Raw genomic sequence first — 12,820 nt, 5'->3', positions numbered from 1 at the left:
TTTCCAAACCAGAAGTTAAGTCGAACTGGATTTTCCTCTCAAACATGAATAACCTCTCTGGCAAGTTTCTTAGCAACACCAGTCTGCGATATGATCATTGATGGAAGCGGATGTTAATCCTCAACAACTTGCAGAAGTTTAAGATTATGTTTTTTTTTATTTTTGTCACTTCCTTTTTTTTAAAAAAAAAAAAAATAGGTGGAAAAAGTTCGAAAAGGACCCAGAAATAAATAACCAAAGCCCTGAAATAATTGGTATTATGTACAACTTAACAGCCTGGACATTATACGCAGCGTATGTTCAACCTCTTATTGTCGGTTCAGCTCCCAAAACAGCGATTTCTAATATAGTCTACTTTAAAACAAAACCCCTAAGTAAGTATAAAAATAACGTTTTAGTTATAGGCTACAGTGATATATTTTTATTGAAAAATGTTATATAAGATGCGTACATAAAAATGAATTGTGAATACCGAGTGTCATTAAAGGCATTGGATATTATGATATTAATTTGTAGGTAGTACAGTCGCCACTTATGATTTTAATCATATTCAAATGCAAGCCCGCTTGTTTGCCAAACCTTATTGATTTTCACACTGCATAATCCTGTTGGTGTCCACAGCATTTATACAAATTTGTAAAACGGAACTGGTTCTATGCACTGGGTAATCTTGTTCTTGTTCTTGAGTACAATCGATATGAAACTTGGCATCCTTGTTCTTTTGATAATTTGGGCGTCACAATTCCAAGATGGCTGGTTCCTGATTCATAGTAAGGTCGAACTACTGAATTAGAGTTCTTTAGCACAACATTACATATTTATCTGTGCTGGCGGATGCATCCGTTGTTTCATGTCAAAACACGTTGACGTTCTTTTTAAGACCCATCAAGACCAACAAATTTAAAGATATTAGCGAAAGAAAGTGGAGAGCTACTTGTTCAATGGAATCCACCAGATGAACCAAATGGAAACGTAACACATTATTTAGTTTATTGGAAATTACAGACTTTAGCCTTGACGGAATTTTATAAAAGAGATTACTGTTCATTACGTAAGTTGCTCACCATTACATAATTTTATTATCCGATACGATTTCAGAATTTTACGACAATAAGAAATACGAATGGTTGTCATGGTTTTACACACCCATACATAATGAGGGAGTAAATTGTCACCACTATGCAATAGTTTACAATTATTGTAAACACTCATCAAATTTGCTGCAAGTGAAATAAAGCGAAACATCTTGAAAGCCACCCTTAAAATACTGTTGGTTGGTGTTTGTTGTTTTGTTGCTAAGCTTACTTTGTGATACTTTAAAATACTTTTTCATAATATTAGTAAACGATTTTAAAAACCATGTGGTTATAGCAGAACATCCCACACACCATCGTCTGATTCTGGAGTATGTGCCTTATTTTTGAAGCTAGGGTAGACATGTTAGCAGGAATGTAAATATGTGGTTTGCTGTGTAGCCGTTCGTATATCTGGGGACTCTATTAATGTGCTGTCTCGTGTTTAAATGTACTTCCTACTGGTTCAGTCCATGGGACGCCCCTCTAGCTTACTCGGTAGAGGTGTATAAATTCTATTCCTAGGGTCGCCGGTCAGATTAGGAATGATAAAATGTGTACAGCTTATAAGTCCCCATGTATTTCTTTTTTAAATTAGAAAGAAGAGAAAATAAACAATTAGTTTAACAATTCTTGTTTTAAGCGCTTGATTTTGAACAAAAGACGCATGGATTTGAGCAAAGGTGGTTGGAAGACAAAACGATCAGAAATACCACATTATCTGTTGAAACTAACTGTTGTACCTGTCGAAAGCCGGATGAGGAAGAGGCTGATAAAGCGATTGTTGAACACCCAGATCCGCACCAATTTGAGATTCTTCTACGCAACATCGTCTATATGAAATTGTAAATATGTTTATGATCATGATCACCTTTAAGCTGAGTTATTTCATTTGATCTAAATGGAATGAATGTTAATACAGAATGAGGAAAACAAATCAATTTCAACATTAATTTATAAAGAAAGTGATTTTTTTTCCTTTTTAAAATTACAGAGTTTTTTTTTTCAAAACGCATTCATGGTTGATCTGTTTGTATATGCTGAACTAACACATTTCTGTTGTACTTATGTATTTAGACCACAATCCAAAGTGTTGAAAAATGTCTTAAAAGAATTGAAAGAACTAAAAGAGACAGGTTTAATGAAAAAGAGAAAGCACCTGTTGCCATTTTCAGTGACGGACTTGATGAATGTTGAGGTACCAACCCAATCCAACCAGACGGATGTAAAGAAGCAGGAGTTATATCCCATGACTGATAATCGAAGTAATTCAGTGTCAATAGCACCGTTTCCCGAACTAAATTATTTCCAACCAAAAGTGCCCACAACGAAGAAAAAGAACACATTGCCATTTACACTCGCTGATCTGATGGCAATCCCTGTTCCTTCATCTTCAAAGAATAATAAAGATAGGTATAAACGTAGAGTCCCAAAGATTGAAGAAATTGGTAATGGTAAAAGTGTGGGAAGAGTCGAGGAGGATAAAGATTTCACCGACTACCACGCTATAGTGTATGATACATACATCATCCTTCCAAATCTGGGAAATTTTGAGTCTTACAGTATCAAGGTAATATTTTATTTGAAGAACGTAACTAGTCTTTGAATCGATGTTTTAAAGAATTGTACCTATAAAAGTAAGAAATCAGTTTAACAAAAAGGGAATTAACATCTTACAGGTGTATGCTTGTCAGGAACCCTTAGAAACAGGACAATATTTATGTGGTGACGAATCTGAATCCGCTATTGGCAGTGGCAGAACACTGCCATCACGTAAGTACAATGTACTAACTATTCCGGAGTTTCAAAGCAATTGGCTATTTTATTAGTTAAATATATTATTTATCATATTATATGTGAATACCCAAATCTCTAATTAATGAGACTCGGATTGAAATTAAATGGGCTTAACGTTTAAGCTTTCTGCAACAGTCTGGCTTATGAATACGATCATGTGCTATACAGTGTGCTATAAGGGAAATTTTGCTCGGACAGAGTCACGTCTACTCTCATTTTGAATTTCCACCGTGAGGAGGTCTATAACACGTTGTCTACGGTATAGATGGACCTATGTTTTAATTCCATCCAAACGACGATACACTTTTACTTCCAGGCCATCCGTCCCAACCACTGGCGACAAGGCGTAACCATGTTATAAAATCCCAAGGAACTTTCTCGGGCTCCTTGTTAATGAGCCAGAATTTATCTTAAGAACATTGATTGAGGTTATGATAGTACACAGATATACCCGGTGAGCTAAACTGCTCAATTGTTATCAGATTGCAGTTTTTATTTTCAGTCCAATAATGACTATTTAACAATGTTCTAACTTTTAAAGCCACTGCAGACCTAATTAATTCGTCCTCCATTGAAGTGAATATAAATGAAACCGGTGATGTCTTGATTCTTTGGGAAGCCCCCACTGATCCAAATGGTGTAATAATATCATTTGATATAGGATATAGAAAGCTTGGCGATCATGGAGTAAGTATTTACGTATTCTTAGTTTTAACATTTTGTTCCACTTTCAATCAGCGTTAAACTTAAACGTAGAGGGAGCATTGAAATGCCAAACGGCACAGATTTATCTCCACTTTTTAATCTTCTACCCAGTAGCTTCTCATGCTGAACCCCAGACCTATATCATTATACAAATTAGTTGAAGTGTCGATGGGTGTCGTGTACGAGGCATGGAGTGCATACTCTTTCTAGAACACTAGATACATCTTCCGATTTGTGGGGTTCACATAGTTATCAATTTTTATGTTGTACTTTTCACCATGGCCTATTTATTATCGTCTACTCAAAAGTATCGGCATCGGAATTGCAGGTCCAAATAATCACTTTAGTTAGAAATAAGTGGTGACGGATGTTGTACACTAGGTAGGATATTCTTACTCTTTCTAGAAGGCAAGATAGAACTTCTTATACATATATGTTAAATATGTAAGTATATTACTGGTGAGTCAACTATTTCAGAATTCTGTTTCCAGGATACGCGGGTTTGTTTGTCACAGAACAAATACCTGGAAAACTCCGGTGTTCTGTTACAGCAGATTAAACCCGGTAATTACTCCTTTAGAATTCGAGCCACATCCTTAGCTACAAATGGAACTTGGACGGAGGCAAGATATTTTCATATACAAGCACCTGCTGGTAAGATTATAAACGATAAACAAACTTGTCTTTTGAAATATGTTAATGTTATCTTCTGGGCTTCTACTCTCTTCTTCTTGAGAACAATGCCTTCGTCACCGGAAGTTGCCGTTCGTGACCGGAATCAACCATTCGTGACTGCAACTTGACGAAGCTCGCTCGAAACTGTCGAACTGGCCCAATCGACAAAGGCTGAGTATCAAAACCTGTCACATCAGGTTATTTACATTTTCATAAAAAAAAGATTCCATTTATTGGGTATGAAAATGAAAAAAATGGGCAATTCACTTTATTCCACGAATTCCGGTCGAGGTCTTCATGTTACAAAAATTGCGAAAGAGTAATGGTCAAGATTAATGGCTGAGAGTAACATTCCACGTTAGACATTTATAGAGCTTTACCAGTTAATTAACACACACAGAGAGAGAGAGAGAGAGAGAGAGAGAGAGAGAGAGAGTTTAACGTCCACTCGACACAAACTAGGTCATTTCGGGACTAACATATGGTTTAATTTTTAATTTGTCACGTACAACTGGGGATTCTAAACCACGCCAGATGACTCAATGACAGTTCGGCCATTCAATCCCCCAGTTAATTAACAAGTAAGGTCTCGGGATGACATTTGTGACAAGAAAACGTCCATTAGGGTAGTCAGACGACAACACTCCTTGTTTTGTTACAAACCCCAAGATGCACATGACTTGCATGTTGACAATCATGCCTTGTGATCCAATGTGCACGTGTCCTTGTCGTATCACCTTCTAGTATTCTTTATAAACAGAACCTTCAAACCAAAACCGATATCTTTATCAAAAGCAATATTAATGGACTTTACAGGTGTCAAGAAGCCAAGTTTATATGGAACTTATATATCCGTGACCGTTGTCTCTGCTATATTACTTATAACAATCGTTGCACTCACTGTCTGGTTCTTAACTCAATCTAAGTAAGTTGTTTTAGCTAATTGTTCAAACTGCCTCTAAGTAATTGTATTAACTAAATCTAAGTAGGCTTTCGGATTGAAACTAAATCTAAGTAATTTTTTTTTTAAAAACCAAATCTATAAGTAAGTTGTTTAAAACTAAACTAAGTATAAGCTGTTTAAAACAAAATCTTAGTAAGTTGTTTAAAATTAATCTCAGTATAAAGTAATCTATTTAGATATTCTGGTGGTTTTCGGCCCAAAGTGTTTATGTCATAGCTCTGTCCTTGGCCCATTCTTCCACCCAGCCCTTTACTCTATGAACCAAATTAAGTATAAAGTTGATCTTAGGGCACATAAGGGCACTGAACAGGTTGTCTGATTTCAACCTAATGTGGTATGTGTTTTGCGTGGGTGATACATATTTAGATTTGATCAAATGAAGTTGATTGGCTTCATAGGGATTTCTTCTTCTAAGCCTCTTGTTGCATTGCGACTAAATTTAATTCGGATGTTGTTTGGGTGGTGCTTATTGATATTCACATTTGATAAAATGAAGTTGTTTATTCCTTTGAGGCAAATTTAGACCGTTTTCACACATTTAGTCAGTTCCATCTTCGAAACCACATCGGCACCATAGGTTCATGTCAAAGGCAACTAAAAGAGACAAATTTAGACATTGGTCGCGATTACTTCTATTAAATCAAATGATAGATTTAATACAAAAACATTGGGTTTACTGCTGGGGTTGTGAGTATTCAGATTTGATCAAATGAAGTTGCTCGGTACGAATAGGGACACCTTTAAGCGGAAAATTCTGAACAGTGGTTTGTTGACTTTAGGTGCTTATGGAAATATGTATACAGTAAGATTGCTAGACAGCAACAACTGTCAGATATAGTCATTACTTCATGGATAGAGTTTGCGTCGTGTTTAGTGCGTTACATGGGTCTTGTTAGGTGCGTTATGGTATATATACCTATTAATTAATATTTAATTCTCATCTCATACCAGTTTAAATCAAACAATCGTATAATTCTCCATCTGGTTGTATCTGACTTTACTTACAGGGTCAAGGCCGAAAACATGACAACCATTTCCTACAATCCAGCTTATGCCGCTATCTGTGGTAGTAAGTCATAATCAATTTTTGCTACACCATATTTTTTGTTATCAGTTTTGAATTGAGAATGTTTTATTCAATAAATCTTATGTTTGGCGCAATATAGCCCGGTTGGAGCTGGCGTGCCATAAAACCACATTTCATTTCATTTCATTTCAATAAATCTTTGTTTTAATCCTGAAGCTTTTTGTGAGTATTATTAACGATTTTATTTCTGTATATTTTAGTATATTATGCAGATGAATGGGAATTAGCCAGGGATCAGGTTGAATTTGTGAAGGCAATTGGTAAAGGAACATTTGGTATGGTGTGGGAAGGTGTACTAAATGATGAACTTGATCAAAGTAATAAAACAAGAGTAGCTATAAAAGTAAGTAGAATTAAGTGTGTTCTAAATGTCAATATAATTGTATTACAATATAATTTAGTATATAGATTATAAGATTTTACATTGCTGCATTGTTGATACTCTCGAAGCAATGGTAGCAAGCGGGTATTATCAGCCCTTTAGCAAGCTGTTATTGACGTTTGTTTTCATCGTTCTATTCAGTTGCCTTGTCGACTAATCGATAATTTTCTCGTCTACTTCATTCAAGATTTTATAAATGTATAGTATCTTTCGGAAGAGAAATATTAGGAGTGACAACATACCCAGGGAGATAACCAAGTGAATTAATTATAGTAACGCTGCCGAACTGATAATGCTTGCAACCATTGTTCCATTAAGAGAAAGCTTTTGTCCCATAATGGCTGTGATCTAGATACCATTGTTTAAATAACAGTTAAAGTGACTGTGTTAGAATATATCTCAACTCAATACCAAAAGATTAGATTCATTTAAAGACACAATATACTCATAACTGGAAATGAAATGAAATGGGGTTTAACGTCCTACGCTTCTGCACCTAACCTGGGTTAAATTGAAGACGGGCATACGCCATACAGTGTGCTATGAGGGAAATTTTGCCCGGGCAGCGGCGCTACGGCCTACTCTTATATCGAATTCCAACTGCCAAGGGATCTTTTACGTGCACGCCAATGTGTACACGGGACCTCGGTTTTTTGTCCCATCCGAACGACTATGCAGCTGTCTTGTCAGGCCCTCCGTTCTGCATCACTGACAAGGGGAAACCACGCCGGAAAATCGAGATGAACTTTCTCGGCCAATGCAGGGATCGAACACTCGACCTCCAGGCTAGCGAGCCAGCGCCTTACCCACTTAGCCACGTGATCCCCTCATAACTGGAAAATAATTACAGACTTCCAGATACAACAAACAGTAGTCTTACGAAAGCGCACTGGTCAGCGCATGATAACCACTCCTCGCATTAGTATATGTTGTGACCAACTAAAGTTCACATCACTTTCCATTTATTTCAAGCCGCCATCTTTGTTGCTACTGATGTACATGAACATCGAGCGAAAGTTGGTATCTAACCTATATATTTTTTGTTTTAATCGTCTGAATTACTATCTAAATGAACGCTTCTCCGAGAGAGAGAGAGAGAGAGAGAGAGAGAGAGAGAGTTTAACGTCCACTCGACACAAACTAGGTCATTTCGGGACTAACACGTCGTTCAATTTTATTTCAGTATTTTGCTTGCGCGTAGGGGTCTTTAGCAGTGGGAGGAAACAGGAGTACCCGGAGAAAACCCACGAGGTTGGATAGGCAACCTATTCCTTGCCACTTGCAACCGGGAAATCGAAACCACGCCAGTTGACTCAATGGCAGACCTTATGATACCGCGCGTACGAGCTAACCACTGCCCTTTATAGTATATCTTTTTCTCTCATTTTCTCCTTTAAAGACTGTGGTTCGCAGTAGTCGAATGTCCCGGTTTCGAATCCGGTGTGGGTCCAGAAGACCCTCCAATGTTTTTCAAGTTCGACCTTTACTTCTCGGGTAGTAGCGCCTGCCTGCGAGGCTGAAAAGAAATATGTGCCCCAAATCGTTCTGGTGATACGGAAAATAGCGCTCCACCCGTACACGGTGGCATCCACGTAAAATAACCCGTATATAATGGAAATCAAAAGTATAGATGGAAACGTCACTGTTTGAACAAAATTCCAGTATTTTCGTCCTTAAATATTTCAAAAACTGATATTTACTAATGGTCTGGTATCTCAATAGCAACTATGTCGTTTTATGATGATAAACATTTCCTTTCATTGGTTTAAACTTATAACATTTGGAGACCGAAATGGGGTAAAGGAGGTATACGACCTTCATTTATACTTATACTAATTAACATGCGACCTACTTCGCTTTATAATTCGATTATCATTGGATTTATTTTGAAATTATATAAACAGGTTATGAATGGAAATGTAAGTTGGTATGATAGACGAAACTTTCTAAAAGAGGCCTCTATAATGAAGTAAGTCCAACACGTTATAGCAATTTTACCCAAACCACTGAACGTTAAATAGATATTTTGTAGTCAATCCAATGCATTTAACACTTAAATTCAGGAGGGTGTGGTATATGCGTTCATCTTATGTGGAAGTTTATTGTCATCGCCCACGTCCGTCGGTTAATCAAACTTCCATGGAGAGGCCTATCGAAATTGTGAAACGTGCGTCAATTTTAGGCAGAGTTATTGTCCTTGTCATCGAAACACTCCGGTTTGAGCTTATTTACTATGACTGTTTTTGACTACTTCCAAAAACCTACTGATGGGTGTATATTGGTTACCTGGCAAGCTTATGTTCTTGAAAGTGGACCAATAGCTTATTGGGGATGGCCTTGATCGATTACATAAACGTCGATCAGTAAAATATCGAGTGATGAACTGCTCCATCTCTCATCACCATCTTTGAGGCCCTGGCCAATCAACATCCAATGAACAGACCAGGTGTAACACTACACTAGGCTTATGTCCCAAAACAGTGCTGGTATTTTAGAACTGCTCTTACTGTACATTTTTGGACCGGGTTAGCCACAATTAATTTTATATGCATTAGCTCCATACAACTTCGCGAGATAACCTAGGTCGGAATTACAGACCACAACACAGACGTGCTTGCAGAAATATGTAAACGTTCACTGCTTCATAATCTTAAATCACAGAGTTACGACCCATTTTACGGCTTCACTTTTAAAGCATATGGACACAATAAATGATAGAGTTTGTGGGAAAATTTAAAAAACTGGTGCAGTTCATCATGGAATTATAATATTTTTTATGGACAGCATCTCCCGTAACCCGTGTGTATATCAGATAGTTGGTATATTTAACAAGTGATTATTACTTCCCATACTATAGATAGTAGATTTATTAGAATAATTACGATCCATAATATCCAATTTTACTCTATAGAGCCTTTAATTGTCATCATGTAGTAAAACTCTTGGGTGTTGTATCAAAAGGACAACCAGCTCTAGTTATAATGGAATTAATGGTCAATGGAGATTTACAGAAGTTTTTACGTCTTCACAGACCGGATGCTGAGGTAAGCTCTTTTCAATTAGAAGAAAGCAAACCGTTAAATGCGTGTTGAAATTGCAAAGAAGAAAATTTAAAGATTGGAGTTCGCGCCATATACAGGGTCTAATCGCCGATAGTGATATCTTCTCCTTGTGGACAGGTCGAATATCACCGGAAGCAACTGTTCATAATCGGATTCAGACCACCATCGGTATCCGCAGTGATATCGTTCCGTTCTATTCCAGTACACAGGGTTCATTCACGGGGTTTTCACGGATTCAAATTATCTACCCTTGATCGTTTTTGATTCTACGGATCAATCATAAAACTTGACTAGGTGTCTCCCCCGTGAATGAACCCAGAGTATTGTGGAGTAGAACGGAACGATACCACTGGCGATACCGAGGGTGGATTCAGACGTTCAAAACCGCAACTTGACGAAGCTCTTGCTGGAAACTACAATCGTGGCGCCAGACGTAGTCTCGTAAACATATACTGGACCTTAACCACATATCATGACATATGGACGGTATATTGCGTGTGTAGTGCTCATTCGCATGAGTAACTTGATTGAGACGTTGTCGACTTCTTTTTCTAAACCATTCAGTGGATTTCAAACAAATGGTACATATGTTGCTTAGGTAATGATTATTCAAACGGTGTCTATGACTCTCCCAAAATGACGAACGGCGAACGCCAAAAAATTGGGATAATGCGACTTGATGATCAGGATTCCTTAATTTCCCGCGTATATTTTTACTCTCCTGTAAAAATTAGAACTACCGGAAAACTCACAATGAAATTGGCCCCGTTTATCGATCATAAAACTTAGTTAAGTGAATAGAAGACAAGTGTTATATTTTTGCATGGATGGCAAACATTGTTAGAGTTTCCAATGGATAACGAAAGGGCTAACTCATATTGACTAACTGATTATTGAAGATAACTTTATTGTTTCAACATAGCAGTAACACATGACAGGAAGTGGCTGCACTTGATTAGTGAATGCCAGCTCTGTGTTGTACTTAATTAACAAGCCCATCTTACTCTGTTGTATTTGCTTACAATTTAAAGTTCCTCATACAAAATACAACAACATATAATAGTATTAAAATTAATAGACGCCTTCTCGTATTATCACCACATAGCATTTCTTCGTTTCGTTGTGAATTTTCCGGTATTTCCAATTTTTTTCAAGAGAATAAAAAAAAAAAAAAAAAAAAAAAAAAAAATACGCGGATTATAAAGGAATCCCGATCATCAGGTCGCATTATCCCATTTTTTGGCATTCGCCGCTTAGAGAGAACCACAGACTCAGATTATTCAAATTTGTTCGCATGAATAACAAAACCTTCCGTTCTATTCTGGAATTTTAGAACTAATAGCGTGTTTTAAAAAAAACATTGGAATACACTAAATGTCTTAATGGATTTTGTTTCCAATAAAGGGAGAGAATTGCTTACCACCACCAACTTTAATGGAAATTTTACAGATAATAGGACAAATAGCTGATGGAATGGCCTATTTAACGGATAAAAAGTTAGTTCACAGAGATCTAGCTGCCAGAAATTGTATGGTGGCACAAGATAATTCGGTGAAAATAGGGGGTAAATAGTTTATTTCATCTTTGGGTGTGTGTTTCGATCTTTAATATATATGTATATAGATTCATGGCAGTACGTATTTATGTATACAAATCTTATATAAGATATTAGAAGTCACAGAAATTAACTTAAATGGGGTTTAACGTCCCACTGTTCTGCTCTGACTGTGGCCTACTCTTATAACTGCCAAGGGGAATCCACGTCTGAAAATCTCGATGGACTTTTTCGACCAATGCAGGGATCGAACACGCGACCTCCAGGCTAGCGAGCTAGCGACCCAGCGTCTTACCCACTTAGCCACCGTGACTCCATTAGAAGTCACATTTGGAAGGGTGAAATGAAATTGAGTTTGATATCCTACTTTTTGCACCATCGGGCTTAATGAAGACCGAAATATAAACCTGCTTGGTTTTTGTTAAAATACAGCTTTGATAAGACTAGGACCTAAACTAAGTTTTATTTTCCAAAACGGGACCAAAGCAGACCCTAATTGCATCTGTAATTATGCTGATATGGGACTAACCCTCTGAGGTTGGGAGAGAGAGAGAGAGAGAGAGAGAGAGAGAGAGAGAGAGAGAAATGGGGTTTAACGTCCACTCGACACAAACTAGGTCATTTCGGAACTAACACATGGTTCAATTTTATTTCTATAATTCGCTTGCGCGTAGGGGTCTTTAGCAGTGGGAGGAAACCGGAGGACCCGGAGAAAACCAACGAGGTAGGGCGACCCTACTCCTTGTCACGTACAACCGGGGATTCGAAACCACGCGAGTAGACTCAATGACAGACCTTAAGATACAGCACGCACACGCTAACCATTCGGCCACCCAACCCACTCTGAGGTTGGGACACGCAGTTCCAAACAGTACTCAAAATCTGAATATTCAAAATTAATTACATTTTTTATTCTCAATTATTTGTTCTTAATAACAGATTTTGGTATGACCCGAGAAATATATAAAACTGATTATTATAGAATTGGTGGGAAAAGTCTTTTACCAGTTCGTTGGATGGCACCAGAATCATTAAAAGATGGTATATATACCAATATGTCTGATGTCTGGTAAGTCTGCTTGTTAATTCCATGCATTAAAACATAAGGCGTTTGTTATGCATGTATACTCCTGAGATAAGGGGTTGAGGGGGGCATAGAGTCAACTGGCGTGGTTTCGATTTCCCGGTTGTAAGTTTGTGTCGACTGGACGTTAAACACACACGTTAAGCATACCCTTCCTGGTTCAAGACACAAAGCCCTGCTTGTAGCTAGACGATGGGTCCTAAATGCCCATATGCATTCAGTATTTAAAGCTAAACTTTGCTTTAGGTACACCAGGGGTTAATTGGGGGTAATTGGTGTAGGGTAAATGATGCAACCCGACTTCGCTTATTGGTTGAATGTGCGCTACCAATAGACAATCCAACGCCGACAAACCACCAGAACGGATGAGATTGTTTGATTTTACTTATGTATGTGTAAACACTTAAAAACAACTTGTAACCCATGCTCCTCTTCT

General features: G+C 37.5%; 1 protein-coding gene and 1 long non-coding RNA gene across 2 annotated transcripts; both read left to right on the top strand.

The window, feature by feature from the left end:
- Positions 1 to 1,607: 1,607 nt before the first annotated feature.
- LOC126817995 (uncharacterized) lies at positions 1,608 to 3,494 on the top strand. The gene is made up of 4 exons (XR_007679143.2): positions 1,608 to 1,918; positions 2,151 to 2,643; positions 2,753 to 2,846; positions 3,412 to 3,494. It is a non-coding gene; the product is annotated as an uncharacterized LOC126817995 (long non-coding RNA).
- A 1,602-nt stretch (positions 3,495 to 5,096) lies between these two features.
- Positions 5,097 to 12,373, top strand: LOC126817991 (insulin-like growth factor 1 receptor). The gene is made up of 7 exons (XM_050545169.2): positions 5,097 to 5,175; positions 6,222 to 6,283; positions 6,502 to 6,644; positions 8,588 to 8,652; positions 9,595 to 9,727; positions 11,150 to 11,309; positions 12,240 to 12,373. The coding sequence occupies exons 2-7, from the start codon at positions 6,238 to 6,240 to the stop codon at positions 12,371 to 12,373; spliced, it is 681 nt and encodes a 226-aa protein (XP_050401126.2). The 5' UTR covers positions 5,097 to 5,175; positions 6,222 to 6,237.
- Positions 12,374 to 12,820: the final 447 nt, after the last annotated feature.

Source organism: Patella vulgata, chromosome 4 (genome assembly GCF_932274485.2).
Source record: "Patella vulgata chromosome 4, xgPatVulg1.2, whole genome shotgun sequence".
In the NCBI taxonomy this organism is placed as follows: domain Eukaryota; kingdom Metazoa; phylum Mollusca; class Gastropoda; family Patellidae; genus Patella; species Patella vulgata.
This window is presented reverse-complemented; position numbering and strand designations above follow the sequence as displayed.

What these genes read in the sequence shown, in the direction of transcription:
- LOC126817991 (XM_050545169.2), top strand. Translation starts at nt 6,238, where the DNA reads ATGACAACCATTTCCTACAATCCAGCTTATGCCGCTATCTGTGGTA. An exon ending in AAAGAGGCCTCTATAATGAA is followed by an intron (nt 8,653 to 9,594) that starts GTAAGTCCAACA and finishes TTTACTCTATAG; the next exon opens with AGCCTTTAATTGTCATCATG. An exon ending in TTCACAGACCGGATGCTGAG is followed by an intron (nt 9,728 to 11,149) that starts GTAAGCTCTTTT and finishes TTTCCAATAAAG; the next exon opens with GGAGAGAATTGCTTACCACC.